The 26,074-nt window shown below is 53.4% G+C and overlaps 1 protein-coding gene across 6 annotated transcripts; it reads left to right on the forward strand.

Annotated features, from left to right (window-relative positions):
* Nucleotides 1-26,022, forward strand: SEPTIN8 (septin 8). 6 transcript variants are annotated; one of them, XM_052642509.1, is made up of 10 exons: nucleotides 1-133; nucleotides 11,164-11,284; nucleotides 12,282-12,477; nucleotides 12,819-12,999; nucleotides 14,037-14,198; nucleotides 14,765-14,861; nucleotides 15,058-15,226; nucleotides 15,435-15,567; nucleotides 15,654-15,844; nucleotides 25,044-26,022. In XM_052642509.1, the coding sequence occupies exons 1-10, from the start codon at nucleotides 104-106 to the stop codon at nucleotides 25,207-25,209; spliced, it is 1,446 nt and encodes a 481-aa protein (XP_052498469.1). In that variant the 5' UTR covers nucleotides 1-103; the 3' UTR covers nucleotides 25,210-26,022. The 6 variants fall into 6 exon arrangements, with proteins under 6 accessions (XP_052498469.1, XP_052498471.1, XP_052498470.1 ...); XM_052642511.1 differs by lacking the exon at nucleotides 25,044-26,022 and adding an exon at nucleotides 18,584-19,012 and having other exon boundaries at nucleotides 2-133; XM_052642510.1 differs by lacking the exon at nucleotides 25,044-26,022 and adding an exon at nucleotides 18,584-19,009 and having other exon boundaries at nucleotides 2-133; nucleotides 12,813-12,999.
* Nucleotides 26,023-26,074: the final 52 nt, after the last annotated feature.

Below are 26,074 nucleotides of genomic sequence, written 5' to 3' on the forward strand. Positions count from 1 at the left end.
CATTCAGCCGCAGCCGTCCGGGCGGAGCGCGTCCCGCAGCCGGCTTGTCCCCGTCGCGGCCCGGGCGCTCGCCCCGGCTCGCCCGCCCGGTGCGGAGCTCGCCATGGCGGCCACGGGCCCGGAGCGCTTCTCGGTGAGGGCCCCGCGGGGCCGCGGCGCGCGCGGGAGGCGCGGGCGCGGGGAGGGGGCCGCCCTGCGGCTGGCCGGGGGCGCGAGCCGGGCTGTCAGCGCCGCGCGGCCGGGCCTTGACGCCAGGCGAGCCGGGGGACCCTGGAGCGGGCTCCTCGCGGCGCTGGTCCCGGGTCCCGGGGCGTCGGGCGCGGGCGCCTTGCCGGGAGGCTGGCGGGGTCGCCCTCCTTGGGCGAAGAAAAGCAGACCCTTTTCGCGAAACGAGCAGATAAATACCCGCCTGGTTGTGGCCGGGTGTGACGACAGACTGGGGCCCCGCGGATCAGAGGAAAGAGCTAGGATTCTCCGGAGCCCCCTCTCCCTGAGTGTTCTTTGCACGGCTGGGGAGATTCCTGGCCGCGCAGGTGCTGCTGGATGGGCACAGTCGGTGACGATGAAGCCCTAGGGATCCTAGGAAGTCCCTCGAATGAGCTCAGGGCAGTTGCAGACTTGGGTCCTGAAGACCTAGGCCTGCTGCTCCTTCCCGCTGCAACCCCCGCCCCCCCCTCCCCCCCCCCCGCCAAGCGCCAGGATCCAGGGTGCGATTCCAGTGGGTGCCTCAGTGGTCGGGTCTGAGGCAGCCGTTCCCCAGGAACTGGAGCGATTCCACATTCAGCCCAGTGGATGTTTGTTTGGCCCCAGTCCGGGTATGCCTCCTGCAGGGGTATCATCTCTGGTGGTCCCTGCAGAGGTCTCTGTGGACTTGAGCCAGCCAATAACCAACTTCCCAAAGGCTTTTATGATCTGTCCCTCCACCCGACTCCCCCCAGGGAGAGAGGCCTTTTGGGGATCGTATCTGCGTGTCCCCCAATGTCTAAGGCTGGATTTGGGTGTGTCTGGGAGGTTGAGCTGTGACAGTGAAGGAAACTGTGTCCTCTTGGCAGCATGTGAGGCCCTGGTTAGTGCTAAGGGGGAGGGAGGAGGGCCCAGGGATGTTGTGGGTAGGGGGGTAAATGCTAAATATGTGACTGATAAAGTATTGGTTCTGGGGCTAAATAAGGGATTCAGGACTTACGTAATTAATGCTATAAATATTGTCATCTGAATTTATATATGTAAATTTTCTCTTTAATCTGAAAATACATTTGTTGGTCTATTTTGGAAACATGCATAACTAAAGCAGGAACTCTTGGTGTCGTAATTTTAGACTTGAATGTTTTATGAGGGGGCTGCGAGTCAGTTCATTGAGTTTAAATACAGGAGGAGCAGATTCAGAGGTTGGGCAAATCAGAGATTCACCCCAGCCTTGCACTCTGAATGAGAATTTATGTACCCCAGGAGGGCTGTGCATGAATCCCAGCAGACCTGCTGGTTAGCTGGAGACCAGCAGCAGACCTGTGTTTGCACATCTCTGCCTGCATGCTTGTGTGCATTTTCTGTGCCCAGCTGACCAGAAAGTTATGTCTGGGTCTTGTCTTTCTGTGGCCAGAGGTGGCTCTAACAGTTGGTCTTGCAGGTGGGAGCTGTATGTAGAGTAACTGGAATCAGACTGCCTGACATGAATCCTAGATTACTACTTGTTGGCTGTGTGACTCTGGGCAAGTTGTTTAACCCCTCAGTGTTCTCATCTGTATAATGGGATAAAAATACTACGTCCCTCATAAGGTTATAGGAAGGATTTAATGAGAGGGTCCAGATGAGGTACTTAGAACAGTGTCTGGCACATGATGAAGACACAGTAAATGATACATGATACTTAGCACCCGTATGGATGTGAAGATTGCCCCTCTGTGTAAGAAGGTAGCAGAGAATGAATTTGCTCTTTTCCAGGGCACCCTCCCTAGGGGCTCCCCGCTACTACCCACCCAGAGATTATCCTCAGAGGCTGAGCTGAGGGGTCTAGCTGCAATGCCAGGCAACGGGCTGGAAAGGCTCTTCCCCTTAGATTCCTGTGTTTGTAAAGATTTCAGGTATTATCACCTTGGTAATAATGACTGAGGCATAGAGAGGGAACTGACACAAGTAAGGATGTACAGGCTGAGTTCAGGATGGATACCTTCCACACCCTTCACGCTCTGAGCCATCAGCCTCCTGGGAGGACTTGGACATGGTTGAATTTGGGTGGAGACCTTGGGTTGGGTTTGGCCTGAATCTCGGAGTCTGGACTCCATTCTCCTCTTCTATCTTGTCATCCTGGGAAAATGATTTCTTCCTTTCTCCTGCTATAAAGTGGAACAACCCTACTGATACTCTTCAAAGAGTTTATGAAGATAATTGCAGTCTGTGACATGTTTGGAGATATGTTTAGCTGTCTTACCAGCTGCAGGGTTGAACTGGGTGTTAAGCAGTAGCCATGAAGTTATAATTTGATAGAGCTGTGGCAGGTTGACACTGTTCCTCAGGCTAGCTTGGTGGTCAGACCAGCTCAGGAGGGCATGGGAATTGTCCCAACCTGGAGCTTAGATGAGCATATGGAATGATACTTTTTCTTGGGGGCGGGGGAGTCACATTGCATGAAATGTGTGATTTTAGCTCCCTGACCAGAGATCAAACTCACACCCTCTGCATTGGAAGCATAAAGTCCTAACCGCTGGACTGCTAAGGAAGTCCCTGGAATGGTACTTTGAGGTCAGTGTGTGCTGGGTTCCTATTGTCCACAGGCTGAGTGACCTTTACATTTTGACTGGGCCTTGCTCAATGCTAGATCAGCCCTGTGGTTATGATCAAAATCTCCTAGGATGTGCATGTCTGGGACAGCCCTCTGGGGTTAGGGTTAGGCTTAGGGTTTATCCACTCTTCCTGTGCCCTTCCTCCTTGCTGGATCCCAGACTCTTTTTCTGCCCCAGGGGCCATCTCCTGTGCCTCTCCTGTCAGAATCTCATGGGGCAGGGTTCAAACTCCATGGTGGGGGAGGACTGAGGAGGGGCTGGAGAAAATGAAGATCTGAGGGAGAGAGGGAAGAAGCGTGTGGCATGGCAGCCTGGAGCCTGGCACTCCTCCCAGCCAGTCGCTCCCCCCACCCCCATCTCCACTTTATCCCCAGCACCATCTGTCACTTCCGTTGTCACCCCTGTAATCTTGACACTTTCCCAAGAAGCAGGCTATCCAGGGAATGCCTATTCTGTCCTCAGGCAAGAGCTGGTGGGAAGGAATGTAGACAGCAACCCCTTACTCAGGTGGGGGTGTCACAGAGGGTGTCTCCCTATCCTATCAAAATGGCCAGAGACCTCTTTGCTGAGCTGCTCTGAAGGACAAGTGAGAACTGAGCAAGGGACATCTGTGCAGCTCTCAGTGCCTGGGGGTGGGGAGGGGTCATACATGGGCACCGCCTGCAGAGCTGAAACTCCATGCCCTTCCCCGGGAGGTTGGTCCACCCTGCTCTGCCCCCCATGGGCATTGTACCATGCTATGGGTGCTCACTTCAGGAAGGTCTGCCCAGGATCTGGATTGGCATGGACCAGAGCAGGGACACTGATGAGAAGGCGCTGGTGATCCAAGGGGGCACCTGACAAGGGATTGACCAGAGTAGGAGCAGAGAGGGTGGTAAGAGGGAGACTGGCCACAGTGCTGGCAGTGCAGGAGAACAGATGGAGGCTGGGAACCCAGGGCCGGATATTTATCAAAAGCTTTGGATGGCACGGAGGGTGCTGGGTGCTTTGTGTCCATCATCTTGATGCCAGCAGCTCACCTGAGACCTGCCCCTCAGCCCCCATGGACCCCTTGTGATGACAAGAGAGGGTGGAGCCCTCTGAGTTTGGAGCCCAAAGATGAGCTAGGTGGAGGTATGTGTTTGGGGCAATAACCACCATGCAGGTTTCTGTGGCTCTGGTCCAGCTCCCAGAGGGAAGCTGCAGCAGGATGACGGAGCAAAGGGCCTGAGGACTGGCTGGCCTCTGTGTGTCCCCTGCAGCCTCTCCGGTCTTCCTGCCTCTCTGCTGCCAGGTTGATTTTCTCTCAGGATCCCAAGTCCTGGCCCCCAAGGCACAGGCTTTGCCAGACAACTAGGTTTGGAGCTCTGCAGGCAGGAGGGAGACACGTGTGCCTGGGGAAAGGATGCCTCCCAAGGTCGTCATGCCCTCATGATAGAGCTGGGGTGCTCTTTACTGGAGCTGTCTGCATCCTCAGGGCTCACGTGAGGAACCGTGGCTGGGAAGAGGTGGTGGACGACGAAGCACGGGGCGTGTGGGCTGTAACATCCATCGCCCCTGATGGCACTGGGGCAAATTAGATGTTCTCCTCAGAACACATGGCTTGCAGATGGTTCTTGGTCTTTCTCTTGGAAGCTGCATTAGAGGGACAGAACCAGGAGAGGAAGTAGTAAGAGCCTATTTCAGATCACAGGTGCTGGCTTCTTTCTGAAGGCTCTCCTGGGCTTGGGCCACCTGAGGGCTGTGCTTCGAGAGGGGCTGTGGGCCATGGATCCAAGTCCACTCACCAGATCTGGCTGTGGGGCCTGGGTGCGAGTGTGGCACTCTGCCTGGTGCTGGGGTAAGTGGCCGTGCTGCCCTGAGCCCCTGCTGGCTCACGCTGGTGCTCATCTAGCTCTCTGCTTCTTCCCAGCACCAGCATCCATCCTGGGGTACGAGGGGGGGCATGATCACCTTTGCCGCTCACATTCTTCTCTCTGAAGTTGGGTGGAACAAAGGCCACCTCCGTCCCACGATGTCTAGACCCCTGTGGTCATCCCTGCTGCAGGGAAGTCCCCAAGTCCCAAGTGGAAAAGTATGAACACCTGGGCTTCCAGTACCTTCTGTGGCCCAGAGTGCCTTCCCCATCTGCTCTGTGGTGGGATGGACCATTCCCTCCCACGGGAGGCGCAACACCACAAAGCCTAGGAGCATTTTTGTGTCCTGGATCTGGGGAGGGCTGGGTGGGCCCAGAGGCCGATAACTGGGCTTTTGGCTTCTTGGAAACCTGATTTCGACATGGGAAGTGTGAAACAAACCATCCCAAATTCCTGAGTGGCAGTCCTGGCTGGCTGTGTGCAGCAAGAGGGAGGAAAGTGCCCTCAGTGAAACAGGGAGCAGGGAGACTGAGGCACTGGGTGGCTTTGGACTCCTAGGGATAGTTTTGCTTCCAAGGTCCCTTCACTTCTCAGGGTGGGGGAGAGGATGGTGGGCCTTGAGAGTGACTGGCAGCCTTCTCCTGGAGCCCAGCTGCCACCTTGCCGTTCTTGCCTCTTCTGCTACCGTGCTGGCACCAAGAAGGCTGATCCTGGCTTGTGTCTTTTTCCCAGGTTTGTTGCCGCCACAGGAGAGAGACTATTTGGTTCTCTAGTGTCCTCTTGAGTGGGGACAGGTATATCCTGTCTCTGTTCTTCTCTCCTGGTCCAGGGTGGCAGTATTCCCCCACTTCCCATCACCCCTACCCCACGCACATCCCTGTGGTTATTTCCCGTAACCTTTGACCTGGGTTTAGAGGCTTGCTGTGGAATCCTGGGACTAGAGCCTAAGCCTTTCCTGGGAAAATTCCTAGGATTCCTCTCAGACTCAAGGACAGTTGCGCCGTGACCACGGGTTCTGGCCAGAGGCCTCTGCTCTGGCTATTTAAGGCCCAGGCTGCTGAGAGTGGTGAGAGCCGAGGGGAGGGCGGTTTGTACCAGGAACATGGGTGGAGGGGGTTCCCAATGGCACAGTGACTCCTGGGTCCACTGCACAAGGACTCTGTAGGGCCTCCTGGAGCTGACTGGCGGCCTCCTGGGGCCCAAGTGCCCAAGCCTTCTCCTGCCTGCCTGTGGGGTGCTCAGGGTGGCGGGAGCCTGAGGGGAGAGAAGAGTCCGAAGTCTGATGCTCTTGGAGGGAACTCTGTGGAAGGCCTGAGTGGGGCTACTCTTTGCCTAGGATTTAGGAGCCAAATGCTTGAACGGTGGAGTGCCACCTCTACCGCTACCCCAACAACCATCCTCATTTGGGAGGTTCGTTCTCAAGGGGCTCTTTTCACCCATAGATTCTCTGCCTATGTTGGTTCAGACATTCAGCAGATTTCCACTTCCTTCTGGATAAAAGCCTCTTTCTGTGTGGGCAAGTGCCAGACATGGTTTCCCCCCAAATCCCACCTCTCTTCTTGGTAAAAGGGGCGGCTTCTTTCGGCTGGCGATTGGGGCTGCTCCAGAAGGCTCAGACAGCATTTCCTGGTCAGGAAAAGGACGTCCTATTTATCCACCGGGCTGCATAACAAAATGCCATTCTCCACTTTGTTCTGGGTGACCGGGCATGGAGGAACGCAGTCAGCCTGAGCAGTTATTATTTTGGTTGTTGTCTTTGATGTGCCAAAGAAATGATGACATAGACGCCTGGAGCCTGGCTCAGGAGCCAGAAGCTTGTTAGTGATTAGAAGGGGGATAAAGGCCCTGTGGAGTTTCCCATTGTGTGTGTAGAGCTTAGAGCTGCCAGCTCTCTATCCTGGAGCTTTGAGAACAGTTTGAGCCCCCTGAACTGGCCCCCTGGGAGCTGGGTGTGTGGAAAGAGTCAGAAGCAGCTAGGTCTGCCTCTCATCAGAGTCCAGGTTGAGTGGTCCAGCCCAAGGGCTCCTCCCCCAGAGCAGCCTCCTGTAGGTCTCCTTGCCCCACGGGTGCACCCTGGGTGTTTTGTCCTTCCAGGTCACCATCTTGCCAGTCCTGGGGTTGCAGACTGTCAGAGCATGGATCAGGTTCAGCCCTTAGACATGTTGACCTGGGCCCTAATGGTTTTCTCTGTTGGCAGTTGTTGCCAACCTTTGAAAACTAGTGCATTTCACATAAAAATCTGGATTTCTGGATTCTCTTTAAAATTGGAAGATTTGGCAGCACTAGGCCTGCATTCCCACAGTTGGCTGGAGTCATGGGACCATAGCCACCATGGACCGAGCCCAGCCTCTGCAGTTCCCCGCTGCGCCTGCCTTTCCCCGAGGGCCCCATGCTCAGCCAAGTCACCGGGGCCTTCGTCCAGCAGAGAGCGGAGTGACGCGGCCAGAAGTGTGGCTTGTGCTGTCACGCCATCACCCTTGAGATTCTGCCTTCGCCCTCCTGAGCAGTGTGATCTTGGGAAACTTACTTCACCCCTTGGGGCTTCAGCTGTCTCTTTCTATACAGTGGGCATAATATACAGCCTACCTCACAGGGCTGACGTGTGGACTAAGTGAGATTTGAGTCATAGCTGGTCAGCAGGTGATACCTGTTCCGTGGGGTTGTTGCCATTTTTGTTACCGTCTTTCACCCATTTACACTACCTGCCAGGCCGCCACAGCCATTTGAGTCTAGACTGAATTAGACTGGGCCCCTGAGGTCAAGGATCTGGTGTGTTCGTCTTTTCATTGGCTGCCATTCCAGTACCTGACACCCAGTGGATGTGACCAGTGAGCCTGTGTTTTGCAGCTGAATGAATGAGTTGGGAGCATAGTTAAGAGTAGGGGGCTGTGTAGCTCAGTGTTCTGGAGCATGGGCTTGGCTGCTCTCAAATGCCTACTCCACCCTGATTAGTTCTTTAGCTTAGGTGCACCTCAGTGTCCTTACCTGTACAATGGGCATAATAATAGTGTCCGCCACACAGGGTGGTTAAGGGCTATATAGGAGACGGTGCAAGTCACTTGGCTTAGCCCATACAGGTGTCCTTGGCGGGGTGTTGGTGTCATCATCTGATGTTCATTCTTTCCTGTGGTTGTAACACCACTTTTTTCTTCCCTGTCTTTATTCTCCTTGCTTTCTCTCTGTTCCTCTATGTTCAGAGTTTCACTTTGGGGACTGTAGCATCAGGATATTTTCAGTTGCATGTAATAGATAACCACATTCAGCTAGCTTAAGCAGTAGAGGGGAGATGTGGCTGGGGTAGAGGGAGAAACTGGGGTGGGGGATGCTGGCTGTCTCTCCTCTGTGATGTGCTTGGCTCTGTAGTCCTCAGTGAGTGGGCTTCAGTCTTAGGCTGACTCCCCTGATGGTTACAGGATGGTCGTGAAGGTTCAGTCAGGGTCGCTTGCCCTTTCCTGTACCCATCATGGGATTGTGCTGATTGGCTCAGGACTAGTAGGACCCAGCCCTGGAGCTGGAGCTAAGGGCTTCCCTGACAAATTGCAGGTAACCAGTGGGAAATCTGATGTTCTTTCCTGAGCTGTGGTAGCTGTGTCAGAGGTGCTTTGTAGGCTCCTGGCTCCTCCTGGGCTGAGACCCCATGCAAGTCAGCAGACACACCTGGGCAGGCACCTTGGAGAGAGCGGTGCACCTTGGGTCACTTGTTGTTGATGCCAAATGTAGGATCAGGGAAGCTGACATTAGTGGGAGTCACACCTCAGTAGAGCTGGGAGGTTAGGGCAGTCTCTCAAGACCGGAGAAAAACACTCTGTCTCCATGAGGACTAGCAGCCATTCTCTGTGTGCGTGTGTGCGCATGCTCTGGGGATTGATGCTCCAGGGATCCCTGAGGCTCCTGAGCAGGATCGATTACCCTAGGTCTGTGGCCCTTGGATTGACAGCACAGCTTCGGCGACAGCTTGGGGATGGAGACTGCCTTGTATTCCACACACTTCTCCGGAGAGCCCAGCTGCATGAGGAAGGAAGGCAGGGCCCACTGAACACAGGTAGGCGGACTTGTGTGAGACCCCCGAGTGCTGCTGTTAGAGTCGGGGAAACTCAGGAGTAGGATAGCTTCTGAATCTTTGCAAGGACTCTGTAACTGGGGGAGTGCGCGTGCGTGTGGCTTCCAGACACAGCCGACTTGGTGGGTTTTGGCGGCAGACTACAGGATGTTGGATTGCGTCCTGATTGTGTCACCCTTGGAAGAAGAGGATGAATAAACCCATAGCCTTCTCTGCAAGCACAGCACGCCTTAAATTTTGGAGATTCTCAGTCTCGCCCGAAAAGAAAAAAGCTCTAGACTAACAGCTCTGTCCTCCATTTGATCCTCAAGCTGCCATGAGCAGGTGGGACAGAGATGGAATAATGAAGCTCTGTGTAAGGTGGGCAGATGCGCCCGATGCTGCGGCAGTGAAGCCGTGCTATGATTTATAAATGGTGGTGTTGTCTAGCACGTCGGCCATGGTGGTGGGAGGGTGGGAAGAATGGGAACACTGACCTCCCCCAGCCTGTGGCCCACTTTGAGGAGCTCATGGAAGAGCTGAAAGTCACAGTGCATATCAGGGCAGCTAGTAGTGCGAGGAAATGGGGTCACAGCCAAGTGAAGGGTCTGCAGTGGGAGTACTTAGGGGCCAGGTCAGGGCAGGTGCCAGGGAAAAGGTAGTGAGCTCCAGAGCCCAGGGAGGGGGCCGAGTTTGAAAAGTATATCCAGAGCTAACCAGCTGTGCAGGAACCGAGCCTGGGAAAAAGGCCTCAGATGGTAAAGGGCCTGGAATGCCATGCTAGGGAGTTTGGACCTGACCCAGCACATCCTATGCTCCATTTACTGGTTTTGCTGTGGCTACCAATGAGAGGAAGCTGCCTTTGGGGCCTCTTTGTTGTTATGTTTGCAGCCCTGGAGGGACCTGGACTTGATTGGGAAGGTTGTGACTCAGTTCCCTGGGGATAGAGGACTCCAGCTTTGAGAGCAGAGACTCTGTGGAAAGAGGGTCATTGGAGAGAAGAGCTTAGGGGTAACTCTGATTTGTGAGCTTCCCCAAGGGGCCATGTGACGTCTAGGCTGCCCATGTGCACACTTGGGAGTCTTTGATGCGGGCATACTGTGACTGAGCTGGGGAAAGGGCTTGGGGAAGAGGCAGGAGGACTTAGTTAATGAGGAAGAGAGGGTTGGGTTTGTGTCGAGGGGCTCTGGTTGGGAGGAAAGAATGGTTGGAGGGTTCAGGCTGAGACAACAGGCTGTGGCTGCAGAGAGACTGAGGGGCCGCAGATGCTCCGGAGACCCCTGCGCTGGAGGGCAGGCAGCCGGGGCCCTACTGGCTGGTCCTCAGCCTCCTCTGCCCCCTGGGCCTGCACCCACATAAGGGCTGCCACTGTCCTGATCTGTGCCCCTGGGACTATCTTCAGCTGGGCCTGTTTCCTCCCCTCTGGAGCTGTGGGCTGAATGGCAGGATGAGACTCAGACCCATCATCTTGTCCTGTCCTTGCTCTGACTGGCTGGCAGTCAGGGCAGAAGGCCTAGGGGACAGAGGAGGTGTGTTTCTGCCCTATACGGAGCTGCCTGGGGTCTGTCTTCGAGGGGGCCAGACTCAGGAAGTCTGAGCCTGGGAACCTTCCCTCAGGACAACATTCCACCCCCATTCCCAGGGAAGCAGAGAATCCACACAACTTGGAGCCTGACCTTGACCCTCTGTTTAGGGTCCTGCTGGGTCTTTTTATAGTGCTGTGGGCCAGCTCAGTGACCCATGCTCGCTCAGGACCTGCTGCCCGCCTCTCTGGGCAGGCCTCCACATTCTTACCGAGAATCCTCTATCTAAGCAACCAGGACTGGGGCGGGGCTGGGAGAGGGCATGAGCCAGAGCCTGGGAGTGCCTAGAGAGTACCGCTGAGGCCTTGGGCTCGTGATGCCCCCGAGACCAGTCCTGGGACCCAGTGGTGGGTCTGAGCGAGTACTGGCTCCTTTAGCAGGGCTCATGTGTGCATTCCATGCTTGGGTGCATGAGAAGCAAGGGGTGCCCATGGAGGACTGTGAGCCCACCTGATGGGAGGGCCCTCCAACAGTGTGAGTGTGAAGGGGTCAAGCCAGACCTGCCCCTGTCTGCATCCTGCTTCAGCAGGAGAGGGCCCCAGGAGCATGGCCTTTTGACATCTTTAAGATCTAGGGAACATCTGGGGCCTCCCAGGCAGGCAGGCAGGTGAGCCCTTGGGGCAGCAGCCATGGACATGGGGCCTTCTGCCAGGAGACACCTCAGGCTCAGGCGTCCCTTGCCAGCAGAAGATGCAGGGCCCCAGGGGAAAGGGCCTTTCCCAGGTCGAGTCATGGGTCCTGAGGCCCGTGGGACTCCCTGTGTGGAAACTTGGCCTGGAGTTGGAGTTCCAGTGCCCTCAACGATGTGTCCTGAGATTTGCTGAGAACTGAGACAAGTTTGAGGGGCGTATTGACTCAGGTTTAGCCTCCCCTCTTCTCAACGCCTCTTCCCCAGTGGGCTCACTGCGTCTCTTCTTTTCTCTTTGCAGAGTGCAGAGCCGGAGCCCAGGAGCCTCTCCCTGGGCGGTCATGTGGGTTTCGACAGCCTCCCCGACCAGTTGGTCAGCAAGTCAGTCACTCAGGGCTTCAGCTTCAACATCCTCTGTGTGGGTGAGTATCATGCCTGGCCAGGGGACAGCCTCCACTGAGGATGGACGAAGCCCTCCTGGGAGATGAGATGCTGCTGTCCTGACTACCTGATGAGCTGCAAGGGGACCTCCCAGGCAGAGTGACACTTTGGGGGGTCAGGATGAGGCTTTGGTGTGTGTCTCTGCCAGGGTCAAGGATAGAGTTGGAGTCAGGGCCTGACTCAGTTGCCATGAAGAATAAACAGGATTAGGTACCTGAAAGTGCTTTGTAAACTAAGAGTATTTATCACAGTGGTTGGGATCCATTTGTTTGTTTTAAAAAACATGTATTGTTGTTCTTCCCGTGTGTCAAGGACACTGTGGTAAACCAGACTTTCTCTCCATTATGTTGTCATGTAGTAAGAACTTCAGTACTCATCTAAACAAATACACCCCCCAATAGGGAGGCACTGGAAGGTTCCATGTGTCTCAGGCCACACAAAGTTCTGACAGACCCTCCACAGGTGCTCTGGGAACCCCTTGGAAAGCAGCCTCTCCTGAACCTCCCCGCCCCGGTTAAAGCTTCATGGAGTTGAGGCCACCCATGACAGGTGGGCTGAGCCACTGGTGCCTTTAGACCTCGGCCCTGCTGGCCCCGTGGCCTTCCTAGGCCCAGGAGGAACGGCATGCAGAGCAGGTGACCAGGTCCCATTGAGGCCAGAAGAGGCCAGGGTCCGTTGGTGTCTCCCAGCTGCCTGGCTCTGCCTCTTCTCACTCCCAGCAGAAACATCTTACACAACCCACATAGCCACGTCCTAAGTCCAAGCCAGCCTTTTGGCTCTTCCTTCCACATGTTATTTCTGAGGCCACTAAGAAGGGATGGTTCTTGGGGTTAGGGACAGTGAGGGATGGAGTGGGAGGCCTGCCCCTCTCTTATATGGAGACCAAGGGTGCCTGAGCCCCTCCTGGCCCAGCTAGGAGCCAGGACAGCCCCAGTTCCAGTCTGTGACAGCCCCTCTGCCCACTCCCCGCTCCCCTAGGGGAGACTGGCATTGGCAAGTCCACACTGATGAACACGCTCTTCAACACGACCTTTGAGACCGAGGAAGCCAGTCACCATGAGGAGTGTGTGCGCCTGCGGCCCCAGACTTACGATCTCCAAGAGAGCAACGTGCAGCTCAAGCTGACCATCGTGGATGCCGTGGGCTTTGGAGATCAGATCAATAAGGATGAGAGGCAAGAGGCAGGAAGGGCGGTGTCTTCCCCGTCCCTCCATGTTGGCCGTGGTTCTAACACTCTGCCCTAGCACTCTGCACTCCTTGCTGCCCCCAGACAAGTAACCAAGCCCGCACTCCATGAGGTCCATGGGAGGGGCTGCCTGGAGAAGGTCTAACGTCCTGAGGCCCCCGAGGGGGACCAGGAGAAGGGGTCAGCCACCTGTACCCAGGCAGGAATCCCCAGGCAGAAGCTGTTTGTTCTCACAGAGAGAAGGCTGGTGGGCCGCTCGGCTGGGCTCCGGGCCCGGGGCCGCGGCTGCGCTGCCTGCCTCCTTGTGACGGAGCTGTCTGTAGTTACAGGCCCATCGTCGACTACATCGACGCACAGTTTGAAAACTACCTGCAGGAGGAGCTGAAGATTCGCCGCTCGCTCTTCGACTACCACGACACAAGGATACACGTCTGCCTCTACTTCATCACGCCCACGGGGCACTCCCTCAAGTCCCTGGACCTGGTGACCATGAAGAAACTGGACAGCAAGGTGTGGCCCTCTTCCGGCGGAGTCTGTGGGCGCCCTGTCCCCAGGGCCGGGGCGTGCTGGCTGCCTGTGACTGTCCACTGCAGTCCCCGGGGACTGGGGCTGGGGGCTTGCAGAGTTGGCTTGCTTCTCTCGCTAGCTTCTCTTGTGTCTGTCCCTGTGGCTCCAGCCGGCCCCCACTGATCTGACCTCTTCAGAGCTCTGTCCTTGCCTCTGGCCCTGGGCACCTTCCCTCCAGCTGAGATGATTCTTCTTCTCAGCCTGGTGGCTCCTGGCATCCTCCCCGTCCCCCTAGAGTTACGTCTCCACCTCGCCCCGTCCCTCTGCCCCCTGACCTCCGCTCCCCAGAGCGTGCCAATTCTCTGCTCTTTCTCTCTCTCAATTCCTAGTTCCTCTGCTCCCTTCGCTTCCCCTGTCTTTCCTTCTGTGAGTTTCCCTTGGGGTCCTCCTGAGGCCAGCAGAGAGAGGAGTTAAGCCCCAGAACTGGAGTAGGAATGAGGAGTGTGTATTAACAAGGCAACTTCATGGGAATGACAGGAGCGATGGGGGGTCGTGGAGGGTGTACAGCCACAGGGTCGCCTGTCAGCTCTCATGTGTCCCCATCTCAGAAGTTAATTTTCACTGTAAACAATGAGATAGCTTTGGCCTGGGAGATATTGAGGTCTTCCTGTGGCTACTGCTAATGGGTCATCTAACTTGTGTAGGGGCACAACCCCCTACTGCCACCCCTGTCAGGCCTCACACTGGCTAAGACCTTCAAAACACTACGGGTCAAAGCTGGGTATGCCCATGGGACAAATTTGGGGCTGCATGGAGGTTTAGCAGAGCAGGGAGGGGCCGTAAGAAGCACTGCAACCAATTGTCACAACCTGTCAGAATGGTCCCACCTGGCTGGGTTCAGGCTGGGACTCCACTGCGGAGCTTTGGGAGCAGCTCCATCTCTTTGGCTTCCTGCCCCTCTGCCCAGGGGTGTGACCTGAGAAGGGCTATCCACAGTCAGGGAGCAACTCACCCCTGACCCCTCTCCACAATCCTGGCAGGTGAACATTATTCCCATCATTGCCAAAGCTGACACCATCTCCAAGAGTGAGCTCCACAAGTTCAAGATCAAGATCATGGGTGAGCTGGTCAGCAATGGGGTCCAGATCTACCAGTTTCCCACGGATGACGAGGCTGTTGCTGAGATTAATGCAGTCATGAATGTGAGCACTGGGCAAGGGCCTGAGGGCTCTGGGGTTGGAGGGCTTGGAGCTAGCCCCTTGGCCACTGTCTTTTCCCTGGGTTCTAGCCTTAGCTCTCCAGGAAAGATGGCTGGGCACCAGGAGCTGGCCAGTCCTAAATCCTCTGGACAGGGGATGGGAAGAATCGGGTATTGGGCTGGTGCTGGAACTTCCCCAGGTTTAAGTACCCCAAGATATGAACTCAAGGGAGGGACCTGAAACCTGCAGGATTGAGCAGGCAGGATGCCCGGACTTGGGAACCTAGAAGAGAGGCCCAGAGGTCTTTTGAGGGAGCTTTTACTGGCCCCTGGGGAGCCCAAGGGCTGAAAGAATACCCTATAACAAGAGGAACAGGGTTGTGGGTTCAGCCCACTCCCTTGGTTGGAGGTCCCAGGATAATTCTCTAAAGGAGAGCCTGAAAGTGAGCATCTGGCCCTGCCTTGTTTGGGTCTGAGCAACCCATCCCTGGGGCCCAGGGGCAGCGAGGGTGGGTCTGTCCACTAGCGCATGTTTGCGCAGTGCTAACATCCACTTGGGCCCCTTTCCAGGCACACCTGCCCTTTGCCGTGGTGGGCAGCACCGAGGAGGTGAAAGTGGGGAACAAACTGGTGCGAGCGCGGCAGTACCCTTGGGGCGTGGTGCAGGGTGAGTGTGGCGGTGAGAGCTCAGCCCTGGCTGGGCGCCTGGACTCAGTCCCCTGTCCCGTGTCCTCCCCGTGACCATCTGCTGCCTGCCTTCCCTCTGGGGTTGGCCTCTGACACCCCACCGCTGTCCTGCACCCTGTCCCCTCTGTGCTGGTGGCCGGGTCCCTGTCTGATGCCCGCGTGCCCTCCACTTCCAGTGGAGAATGAGAATCACTGCGACTTCGTGAAGCTTCGGGAGATGTTGATCCGGGTGAACATGGAGGACCTCCGCGAGCAGACACACAGTCGGCACTATGAGCTCTACCGGCGCTGCAAACTGGAGGAGATGGGCTTCCAGGACAGTGATGGTGACAGCCAGCCTTTCAGGTGACAGCCCGTCTCCCCAGCCACAACCAGACTTGCCATGCCAGCATCTGTTCCAGGGGCTTGGGAGCCAGGTGGGGAGAGAGGCTGCTGGGACAGTAGCGTCCTCCCCTGACCCCCCATGTGTCCACGAGATTCCAGCCCTCTGGCTCTGGCCAGCCCCATCTCACTGTGATCCCCTCCTTGGTCTCTTCTCTCTGGGTCTCCACAGCCTCCAGGAAACATACGAGGCCAAGAGGAAGGAGTTCCTGAGCGAGCTCCAGAGGAAGGAGGAAGAGATGAGGCAGATGTTTGTCAACAAAGTGAAGGAGACGGAGCTGGAGTTGAAGGAGAAGGAGAGAGAGGTGTGTGCTGGGCTCGGGGGGTGTGTGTGGCAAGGCCAGGCCAGGAGGGCCCACACAGAGCTGGCCTCCCCACCTTCTGCTCCCAGCTCCACGAGAAGTTTGAGCACCTCAAGCGGCTGCACCAGGAGGAGAAGCGCAAGGTGGAGGAGAAGCGCCGGGAACTGGAGGAGGAGACCAACGCCTTCAACCGCAGGAAGGCAGCAGTGGAGGCCCTGCAGTCTCAGGCCCTGCACGCCACCTCGCAGCAGCCTCTGAGGAAGGACAAGGACAAGAAGAAGTAGGTGGTGGGCTCCCTGCCCCGCGCTGGCTCGCTCGCGCTCGCCCTCGCTCTCACTCATTCTCGCTGGCTCGCCATTTTGCTGTCTCCTTTCACTCGCTCTCCCACCTCATTCTTGCTCACCTTTCTTCTTTCAGTGGTGATCTTCACATCTTCAGGTATCAGGCGTTCATGCCCACTCTTGTGTTTGTGCACGAGTGGCTCCTCCCCCCACTCTTCCACCCCACACTCTGTTTTTTTCTCTGTCTCTTTTTCTCTTTCTCCTGCAGCCCCCTCAAGAGCTGGGTGGAGAAGGCTGGGCCACACAGGCAGGGAGTGGCCCCTGAGAGGGTCCTAGGGTCCCAGGGAAGGTCCTTCAGGCCAGGAGATGGTCAGGGCTTGGGAATGTCAGCCTTTCCAGACAGATTCCAAATGCTCCTGTGGTTTCTGCTTGGACAGCCGTGGTGCCTCCCCTGCAGTCCTGAGGCTGTGGACGTGGGTCCCGTTTTGGCAGGTGGGTGGTAACTGAGGGAAGTGGAGACCTGAGCCCAGCCAGCACTGATCCCCGGACACTGTGGTCATGACCTGCTAAAGGAAGGACAGCAGCTCCCTGGAGGGCTGTGTGAGTCCTACTGAAGAGAGGAGCTGCTCCTCAGGCAGAGGCTGGAGCTGTGGCTCCAAGGGTAGCCTTAGAGGAGAGAGAGTGATGGGAGAGGGGAGGAGATGGAGTGATGGGGGAGAGGAGGAGGCTTTTCCCGGCCTCCAGGAGTGCAGTCAACTTTGGCGTGGTGGGGGCCGCTCTAAGCCTCTTCTCCTTGGCATAGCCTGTTTCCATGGTCACAGCTGGATCCCAGATGCCCTGGCTCTGGGTGGGGGTGGGGGGTGCCTCCCTTCCCTGCCCCACTTCATTCAGTGTCCCCCAGAGCATCTCCCCATGGGGATCCTGCCTGCCCCGGCTTCTCCCTGCCCTTGGTCTGTGTCCGGTACCTTCTTTCTCTTGCCAGCCTGGAAACTAAGCAGGTATACTCACCTTGGCCCTCATTCTGATTCTCTTGGAATTCCGGTTCCTTCTTGAATGTTTGGGAATGTGTGTGTTCAGGCCGTTCCTTCCTTGGTGGCAGTGGAGCCTTGTGGTTAGGGCCATGCAGTCAGTGCATAGCTAACTGTGGCCCCGGGGTGCTGCTTGTGGCGTTGGCCCTCCCCTTGCCCCCCAGTATTGCGTTCCCTAATGCTGCACACATGCATGACACATGTACACTGTCTCTCTCTTGGCCCATCACATACACAGATCCAGATACATCTCCACTAAACACACACAGTCTCCGAGACACACAGGCACAGAGGCACAGACACATCGAAGTTTAAAAAGCTTCTCCCTGGGGAAGACCAGGGGGACAGAAGCAGGCATTTAGGAACTGGATGCTAATTCTTGTTCCTGAGGCCTGTCTCCTGCTTTGGGACAGACCCTGTAGTTTCTCCCATCCTGCTGACTGGTCCCCCCCACCCCTGCCCCCACCAGCCGTTGGCCCTGCTGCAGCAGATAAGCCCCTGCTGGTCCCCAGCCCCACACTCCTCTCAACCATGCACATTTCCCTTCTGCTTTGCATTTGCTTCCGGCCCTGGTGCCTGTCTAGATGTTGGTGAGCATGCAGGCTCTGTGAATTGCAACCCATGTGGATTCTGAGCTGGTAGCTCAGAAATCTGGTTTCTCCTGGGAAGTGGTATGCTATCCATGACCCAGTGCTGGCTCCCAAAGACACTTTGCCTTGCTCCCTGCCAGCTTAGCCCAGGCCATCTTGTTGTTGTTTTTTTTTTCTTTTTCTTTAAAAAAAAAAAAAAAAGGCAGAGTCCCCTAGGACGTAAGCTATGGAGAAGCCATTCAAAAGCAGCTCAAGGACCTGTGGCCAGGTCAAGGTGTTGAGGGCCAGTGGGGGTGGGGTGCAGGCTGGCTGCTGGGGCACCAAGCCAACTCAGGGTGGGGCTCATCACTGATGTCAGATCTCCTTGCTTTTTTTCATGTGATGTAGGCCTGGAGAACAGGTCTTTTCTGTTTGCTGGACATTCCAGAAAGCTTCAGTCAGTTTGGCCTCTGGGAGAGAGCCCTCTCCTCCCAAGCTGGCCTTGCAGAGGCCAGGAGTGGGGTGGGTGGGCTGGCTGGGAGCACCCCTTCCCTCTGCTCTGGTTGGGACGGGTCAGGAGTACATTTGGAGGGGGGATGTTGTTTTGTGACCATTTAGTTGAATGGCTCTGATTGATTGTACTTATTCTTTAAATTTTAATTCATTTTTACAAAATCACTTCCCAATCAGATCTTGACCCCTCAGCCTGGGATGCCATAAACTGAAGTGAATTCTCTGCTTTACGCGTCACAAGTGCCAAACTGACTGTCCTTTCCCAGTGTTCATCTTGCTGTCTTTTGCTTCTGTTTGATTTGGTCGTCTGTGTATCTTTTAATGTGTCTGTTTTTGTTCTGTTTGTTTTATTTTTATTTTTCAGTTAACGCACGCACAGACTTACTTGTCAAGAGCGGACTTTAGACTTTCATGTGTTAAGTTGCTTGAGTTACACCTTGTGACCCTTCTCCCATATCATGGTGTGAGGACGGACTGGGAGCCGGTACAGACTCCAGTGTTTACAGCCCTGCTTTGTCCCCCACCCCGTGCCCCAGGCTGCCCAGGCCTGGTGGGCCACCCTCTCTATGCAAACTTGTGAAAGCCATGACTGCTGGAATCCAAAACTGATGAGGTTTATTTTTTTCAGAGCCAGTGGCTGGTCTTCCATTTACAGTGTCACTATTCCTTGACGGAGCAGTTTTGTGCCGCTCTAGCAGAGGCCCCAGCCGGCGATGCTCGGCCTAATTGTTCAGCGTCAAGATGGCAACTCACGCAGTGCCCTAGGTGTGGCCACGTGGTGTGGTATACATGCTGCAGAATTCCCCCCACGCCCCTTCATTTTAATTTTTCTAACCTAGAGCTTAATTTCAATAACTTTTAAAGCACTTCTAAATTTTTATTTTGGCACGAGTGTAAAGACAAATAATACCCTCTCCCGTTATTTTCGTAACAGATTCCCTGATTTTTAAAAACTAAAAATATCTCTAAACCTTTCTTATGTATAAAGTATCCCTGTAAAATATAGGGAGAGGTGGGTAATAAACGTCCTGTAATGACAGTGTTTGGGATTTCTTTATGAATGAAAGTGGATCATGAAAAAGGCCACGTTCAGTGCTGTTACTGTGAGTGTAAATGGAACAGCAGCCCGCAGCCGTTATCTCTGAGCTCCCGCCCCGACCCAGGTGCTGCCTGTGAACAGGGACCAACCCCATGAGTGTGTGTTAAGTGTCTGACCCTCAGCTAAGACCGCCACCACCCCACCCCACCCCCACCCCCCGCCCCCAGCCCAACCCTGCCTGTTCCAAATGCAAAGAGTGCTCAGCGGGAACAGGTTTCTCTCTGGGTCATTCTTTCCTTTTTCCTGGCTGAGGTGCAGGGAAAGAGGAGAAGGTGCCTGATGTATGTGAACAATTAAGAAAAAAACTACCAGCAGAGGAGCTTTTTCCCTTTCAGCTGCATTCTTAAAGAGAACCTTCTAGGAAAGTACAGCATTCTTCTCTGTTCCTGTTGGTTGGCAAGCCCCTGAGACTGTCAGGGTTGAAAGTATGGCCTGATAAGATGGGACATAAAAAATGAATGGATGACGGATTCCACTTGATGAAGCACTGTGCTGGGCACAGGCTACCCAGAGCACCGCACAGCTCTGCCCTCAAGGAGCTCACAGTCTAGTGCGCCCCCTAGTTGGAAGCCTTAGGAAGCTGTGCTAATACATTGTTGCATTGGCGGTTTGTATTTTTATGTCCTTCGTTTTCTTTCCCATCTTCGTTTCCTTCTTCCTGCCTTGGCTTGCTTTACTGATTTCCAAGGCTAGGTTCTGGCTCCCTCCTGACCTTCTCAGATCATGTTCCATTCAGAGAGGGGTGGAGGGTGAGCTGTATGTATCCACTGAGGTATGACCAGGAAAAGGTGGTCTTTTTCGCTTCACCTGGAGCAGAGCAGATTTTGTTGAGACTCAAAGTGAAAATTCTCCAAAGTTATGCCATGACCACGGGTGGATACAGATTTTTGAAGGGCTCAAACTACTTGAGAAGCCTTAAGAGAACATGAGTATAAAATCAGGTACAGGGCCTTGGAAGAGGCCCTGAGAATTAAGTTTCATTAGCTTTAGAGTAAACCCACTTGTGGTTGTAACTGGTAACTGATGCTTCAGTGTGGGTACCTAAAAAGGTAAATCAGCATATCTAAGGCAGATGTGGACTGCAAGTGGCTTAACTCTAGGGTCATTATATGTCTGAAAGTGTATCCAGTTGGATGGAAGTATGACCTTTACAATAGCCTCTGTCAGCTAGTGTATTTCTGAAGATGAGGCTCAATGACCCAGCAGGCTCAGTTATGTAAGAAATGAGGACTCCTGGCCAATCTGGGGACTCTTACAGCGGGCAGATCCTGTTGCCCATCCATCCCCATTTGAATGGGGCTGCACCCAGGGCATACTTGGGTGGCTAGAATTGTGGCTGGTTATCTGCCTGCAGGCCCCAGGAATCTCGGGGGAGACCTGTCCTTGTTACATTTTCTGGGGTCTGGGCTGCCTCCACAGGACCCTTTGGCTTTAGTGAGGCTCACTGCACTTTTCTCTCATGCTGTTTGTGTTTAGAATTTTGTCATTTTTAGCTGAGACCAAATTAATCTTTGGTGCACAAGGTGAGCTTAAAAGCTTACCATTCATTGTTTAACAAGCTACCTGCCTCATGGAACGTGACCCCTGTCTGCAGGATCTGATTCCCCCTCATTTTCTGTCTCCGTATCATCTGTTGGCATTGTTAGGGCTGTCAGTGGGATCGCTGGCATTTACTATCATGTCTTTCATGAACCAAGTTGATTTTGGGGTAGAATCACCATATAATTTATTGCCCAAGCTGAGACTTTTGAGAGTGAAAGGAGATTTTGTTAATAATTATGCCAAGTCGACATGCATAAGCCATGACTGTCTCAGGCAAACTGGGAGGTATGGTCCCCCGAATTATGGGTAACCTGAGTCTAGGTGGTCTGTACTTGTGCAGACCGACTCCATATATGTTGTGTATGTCTTTGTGTGGGTTCTCTGTTAAGTGGGGCTCCTGTTACTGGATAAGAGGCCCAAGGGAAGTGTGGCTTGCTAGTCTGTTACGTTAACATGCCTTTCTAAAACTGCTTCACTTGTTAATTCATTTATTCCTTCATTCATTGACTGTTTTTGTTCCTTTCCATTCACTTTGTACTCATTTTTTTCATTAAATTTTGCATTTATTTTGAGTTTTTGTGGTGTCTTTTTTGGGCAGTGGCTTTTCTGATTTAATGTTTCTTCTATTAATCCCTACAGCTGTGGTAAAATACAGCTTGTTTTTTCCATGAACTTTGTGGGGTTGATCAGCTTCTATAGGAGTTATGTTTTAATAGTGAATCCTGCCACGGGCGTCTGTGAACAGCTCTCGAATGGGTGTGGGATGGAGGCAAGATAGGAAAGAGAAGCTGCAGCCTGTGGTCAAAGGATCTTTATCAGGCAAGACACGAGAGAAGGCAGACCCTGCCCTTGAAAAGTTTACATCCTTGTGGAGGAGGCTTGACATATAGGACCACTAACATTTGAGTTCTTACTGTGTGCTAGTCATTGTTCTAAAGTGCATTACATGTATTAATTCCTCTAATCTTTATAATAATCCTATGATTAGGTACCATTTCTCCTTTTTATAGGCAAGGCATGAGAGGTACCCAAGGTCACACAGCTCATAACTGGAGGAATTGAGGTTTAAATATTGCTATCCTGTACCCCTCTTTCCTGTGCAGTTTGACAGTGTAGGTTGGTGGACCTAAGAAGGTTTTGCTGAGGTGGGATGCTGTAGGAAGTAGGCAAATATTTGGTTGAGGAAGGGATGGCAATCTCCAGGGCCCATTTGTCGAGGTGCTTTCTCTGTTGGACACTAGGCTAATCTCTGGGAAGACCAAAATGAGGAGATGGAGGACTAGGTCCGGCAGGGAGACTGGCACGCTGGCCTCCCCAGGGAAGGTGCAACACAACTCTGCCCCTGGGCAGGCAGGTGCAGGGAGGCAGAGTCATCACCAAGCTTTGAAGGACCAAGACTTTCCAGGAATCCAGGGGAAATAGGGCCACCTTGGTGGAAGGAACTTGGCTAACCCAAATGGGGAGGTAATATTTGGACAAGTTTCAGATGTGTCTGTGATACTCATCTACTGTGTTCCTCTCTTAGCCCATCTGCCTCTGAGCCCTGTCCCGTCTGTTTTCAGCAGTCACAGCCCTTTACCAATCTCTGCCCTACGTAAATGGTGACAAATGGAAGATGGATCATGTCCTTATTTCTCCATCACAGTGAACCCCAGTCTCTAATCTGAAGTGGGATAGAAATTCCTAACTGCAGGGAAAAAATGTTAGAGAGTAAGATAGAACTTAGGGCTCCAAGGCAAGCTTGAACAACATAAAAACTTAAAAACAAACAACAAAAACCCCTCACAAGTGGTACTTTGGCAGTATGAAAGTTTGCTTCCCCAGAGAAGGGAATACTATTTACAGAAAGATGAGGCAACAAGGCTGTCCCTTACCCCCATACTGTGGCTCACAGGTCTACCTTCTTCTTTTCCCAAGAGATGGAGAGTTGGTTTAGCTCTGGGGAATGAAGCTTACATCCAGAGCTACTTGGTTCGGCGGGGGGAGGGTCCAGGTAATTCCTACCTGTTTTCTTAAGTCAAAAATAGCCTGAGTAGGCGTGGGCCCTCAGGATTAGCCTCTGTTCCACCAATGACAGTGCTGCTCACAGTGGAAGAAAGGAAGCAGAGGAAGCTGAGGCCATGAGCAGCAGGCTGCCCCCCAGCACGTTCATTTGTGCTGGGCTAGAGGACAGTGTTCTTGCCTGGAGAATCCCAGGGATGGGGGAGCCTGGTGGGCTTCCGTCTATGGGGTCACACAGAGTCGGACACGACTGAAGTGACTTAGCAGCAGCAGCAGCAGCAGAGGACAGTTACTGATAGGGTTTGAGAGACTGCATTTCACGTGTGTTTGACTCTGTCAAATCTCAATGCATGGTATCTACTGCTGCTGTTGCTGCTGCTGCTGCTAAGTTGCTTCAGTCGTGTCCAACTCTGTGCGACTCCATAGACGGCAGCCCACTAGGCTCCCCCGTCCCTGGGATTCTCCAGGCAAGAACACTGGAGTGGGTTGCCATTTCCTTCTCCAATGCATGAAAGTGAAAAGTGAAAGTCAAGTCGCTCAGTCATGTCCGACTCTTAGTGACCCCATGGACTGCAGCCCACCAGGCTCCTCCATCCATGGGATTCTCCAGGCAAGAGTACTGGAGTGGGGTGCCATTGCCTTCTCCGGCACGGTATCTAGTACATGTAAAATAAGACACAGAAAGGACTGAAAGGAAGTGTATTTGAACATTTACAGAAAACTGTTCACTGTGGAGGGACTTCACAGATGACCTCTAAATGTGTGGCTCAGCCATTCACATCCCCAGCACTGCTTCCACAGTCCCAGCTGGCATCACTGTCAGCTGGACTCCGCTGCCTAGAGAATGGCTCCATAGTGTCACTGCTTCCCAGGGGCAGCTGGCTTCTCCCTCACGGCCATGCTGGTGGTCTCTCCCTCCTCCTTGCAGTAGTGGGAGCTCAGCCTCAGGACCTGCTCATCTCAACCAAAACTCGGGGAGCTGTGCCTTCCCAACACAAGCATCACCTCGAAGTGTCATTTTCTAAACATAAAAATTCCTCTGGCTAAGCCTGTAAACTAAGAGTAACCAAGCAGAAATATGCCTACAGCTTGCTCTGGTTACTGTATATGAAATAAAGCAGATTTTATTAATCGAGTTCTTACAAAGAAAAGACTTAGATGCTGGGCAAGTCAGGGTAAATCCCATTTCTGCAAAGGCGAGCAGAGTACCTGGGACTTGAAGCCTTCACATGCTCTTGGTACAGGCCTGGGAAGCTGGAAAGACCCGGCCAGTTCTGGCAGGTGGAGCAGCAGAAACTTGTCTGTCAGCACCAGCCTGGCCCTTCTGCCCTGAGCAAGGCCTGCCTCTGACCTCATCGTCCAGCTATCTTATAGGCTAATACAGCCCTTGATGAGGAAGGAAAAGCAAGCTGCACTATGAGCATTTATTCCCTCTCCCTGGTTTCAGGCCCAGGTTTGCGAGGGAGGCAGGAGTCTGAGTTTGATTTATCAGACTACCTTTCCCTTTAGGGACCCTGACCTGTCTTTTTGCCCCCTTGTTGTTTTTGTTTTTTTCCTGAAGAATCAGGAGTCTTTTCTCAGTTGCTGTTTCAAGGCCTTGCTTTCTTGTTATAGGATCCATAAAGCCTAGAATATAGAGGAGTCTAAGTCCAGATTTGCCATTATGCTGTAAAGCGCCCTGGGGGTAGGGCACAGACGCTGGCAGGCGAGCCAGAAAGTGTCCGTGCAGGAGGGTGACTAAAGGCTTGCCAGTTGCTCCTTTACAAGTTCTCTGCAGCGGTTCCACTGCCCAATACCAACCTGTAATTAAAACGGAGTGGTCATCCTTGAGGCAGAACCATTTTAAAATTCTAAACAATGAGCAACTGAGTGCCAGAATGTCAGCATGGAGCAATTCCAGGAAGTTCCAACCACCCAACTTGAGAACATTAACCCCACCATCTCAGGGACACCCATCTTCAACCTCAGTAAAAACTGTCATTTTTCTAACTGCATTCCATGTTATGCTGTCCGTCCTGAGTGATTCTGACCTCCCCGTACCTACCTCATAGTACCCTGGTGCCTGGTACCATATAAAGGGTAAAGGGTCTGAAATTTACACTCCCCAGTGTTAAGCTCAGCGTTGTTTCCTCCTGAGCTCAACATGTCCCCACATCCTCTTGACTACTAGGGCTGCCACTGAGATACAGCTTCGCTCAGTGTCAGAGAAGCCCATTGTGGTGAGGGGAACGTGTACCTAATACTCAAGTCCAGAGGATATGCCATGTGTGGAAAGCCTAGCCCTTAGGAAGCCTCTTCAGAGTCATCACAGCCAGAGTATCTCCTGGAGCCCACAAGGGCCGAGAAGGGGCCACAGGTACTCTTTTGGGGGCAGAGTGCGTCAGCTGAAGGGCCGAAACAGAGCCTGGTGTGGGGCAAAGTTGACGTCTACCTGTGCTTTCTTCAGCAGATCAGATATAGGAGTACAGCAGCCGGGCATGAGCCTCTCCAGCTCTAAGGTGATGATGACCAAGGCCAGTGTGGAGCCCTTGAACTGCAGCAGCTGGTGGCCCGCCATACAGTGCTGCAGCTGCCTGGTCAGGGACGCGACGTGGAGGGAAGGATTCCTCTGAGGCATCAGCTCCTTCACGTGGGGCCAGCCCAGGACCACCAGGGCGTGGAACTGGAGACCGTGATTTTTATGTTAGAACAGAAAACCCCATACTTTTCATAGATCAATGACCAAAAGTGCAAAAAACAATTTACATTGTCATCAGGGAACATTAAATGTCGCCCAACCCTTTTCGATCCCATCCATGGCCCCAGAAGGGGATTGAGGCTTAATACCCACTGTGCGGCCAAGCTATGCTTCAACCCTGGTGAGAAAAAGACAGTCTGCTTTGTGACATGGTCATTAAGAGCCTAAAGTACCCACTTGACAGTGTTTCAGGTCTGACAAACAAGCATACAGTTCAAGATTAAGGTAGCAGAGAAGTTACTTATATGTGCTCGACATGAGAAGAAATGCTGCCGCTTGGCCACACTGGTCAGTTTTTATAATGGTACAGCCCTTCGTGATTTAATTGTCACACTTCATAACAGACCAAAACCCCATGACATTTCCATATTACATAATTTTGCCTTACTAACAGAATCCTATCCTTAAGGATGACCATCATTCTCTAACTAAAACAAATACAAACTAACATGACATTTTTAAGTGCCAGATCAATATGGTCTAAAGCCTCAGTAAGGATTGTGTGTAGGTGAATAAAAGACAGCTAAGTGAATGTGTGTAAAGTGCAGCAAAAGCAGACAGATTTTTATGTACAGTATTCATAGAATGGAAAGTTTAATATTTTTGCAGTGTGTATTTAAAAGAGAAGCTCACCATAATAGTGCCGTCTAAATATCTTTGTAAAGTTAATGTCCTTTAGAAGCGGGAGTCTGGCGGAACCGTGTTGGATGTAAGATAATATTTCACTCTGCCGTTATGTC

This window comes from Budorcas taxicolor, chromosome 7 (assembly GCF_023091745.1).
Source record: "Budorcas taxicolor isolate Tak-1 chromosome 7, Takin1.1, whole genome shotgun sequence".
NCBI classification, from domain to species: domain Eukaryota; kingdom Metazoa; phylum Chordata; class Mammalia; order Artiodactyla; family Bovidae; genus Budorcas; species Budorcas taxicolor.